This window comes from Otolemur garnettii, unplaced genomic scaffold (assembly GCF_000181295.1).
Source record: "Otolemur garnettii isolate 467f Iridium unplaced genomic scaffold, OtoGar3 scaffold00136, whole genome shotgun sequence".
NCBI classification, from domain to species: Eukaryota; Metazoa; Chordata; class Mammalia; order Primates; family Galagidae; genus Otolemur; species Otolemur garnettii.
The window spans coordinates 565,789-566,549 of NW_003852531.1; the positions used below are offsets into that span (position 1 = coordinate 565,789).

General features: G+C 41.0%; 1 protein-coding gene across 1 annotated transcript in view; it reads left to right on the plus strand.

Moving 5' to 3' along the window:
• Positions 1-761, plus strand: part of DTD1 (D-tyrosyl-tRNA deacylase 1) — a 210,213-nt gene that overhangs the window by 41,029 nt on the left and 168,423 nt on the right. Inside the window, exon 4 of the mRNA XM_003798460.3 lies at positions 450-556. Within this exon, the coding sequence (XP_003798508.1) occupies positions 450-556 (107 nt within the window). The remainder of the gene's footprint in view (positions 1-449; positions 557-761) is intronic.

Genomic DNA, 761 nt, shown 5'->3' on the forward strand with positions numbered 1-761 from the left:
TGAGAGATGGGGTCTTCTGCGTGTAACTATACAATTTTCCCAGCACCATTTGTTGGAGAAGGTGTCCTTTCCTTGGTGTAAGTTCTTGTTGGCTTTGTTGAAGATCAGTTGTCTATAGATGTGTAGTTTTTTAAAAAAATTTATTTATTATTATTTTTTGTTGTTGCAGTTTTTGGCTGGGGTCGGGTTTGAACCCACCACCTCTGGTTTAGGGGCTGGGCTGGTGCCCTACTCCTTGAGCCACAGGCGCCACCCTATAGATGTGTAGTTTTATTGCTGGGTTCTCTATTCTGTTCCCTTGGTCTATGTGTTTATTTTTATACCAGTACCATAATGGTTTGCTTACTATAGCTTTGTAGCATAATTTGAACTCAAGAAATGATTTATGCTTTTTAGATGGGATACTCTGAAGTCTTTATCTCTTATAACTATCTGAATTGCTCTTTCAGATGGCAAGTTTGGTGCCTTCATGCAAGTGCACATTCAGAACGATGGGCCTGTGACCATAGAACTGGAATCCCCAGCTCCTGGTGCTGCTACCTCTGACCCAAAGCAGGTAAGCCTGAGTCAGGTGCTGTGGTCTGGCTCTGCGGGTGCCTAGAATGTTTTTTTAGTCCCAGAGCAGTCCTGACATTAAAAAAACCTCAGTCTGAGGCAGAAAAAATACTTCATTCTTGTAACCTCATTTTTATTTTAATACATTCCTTCCTAAGAATTCATGTTTTATTTACACTGTATCTCCTGAATACAGTGACTGGCCA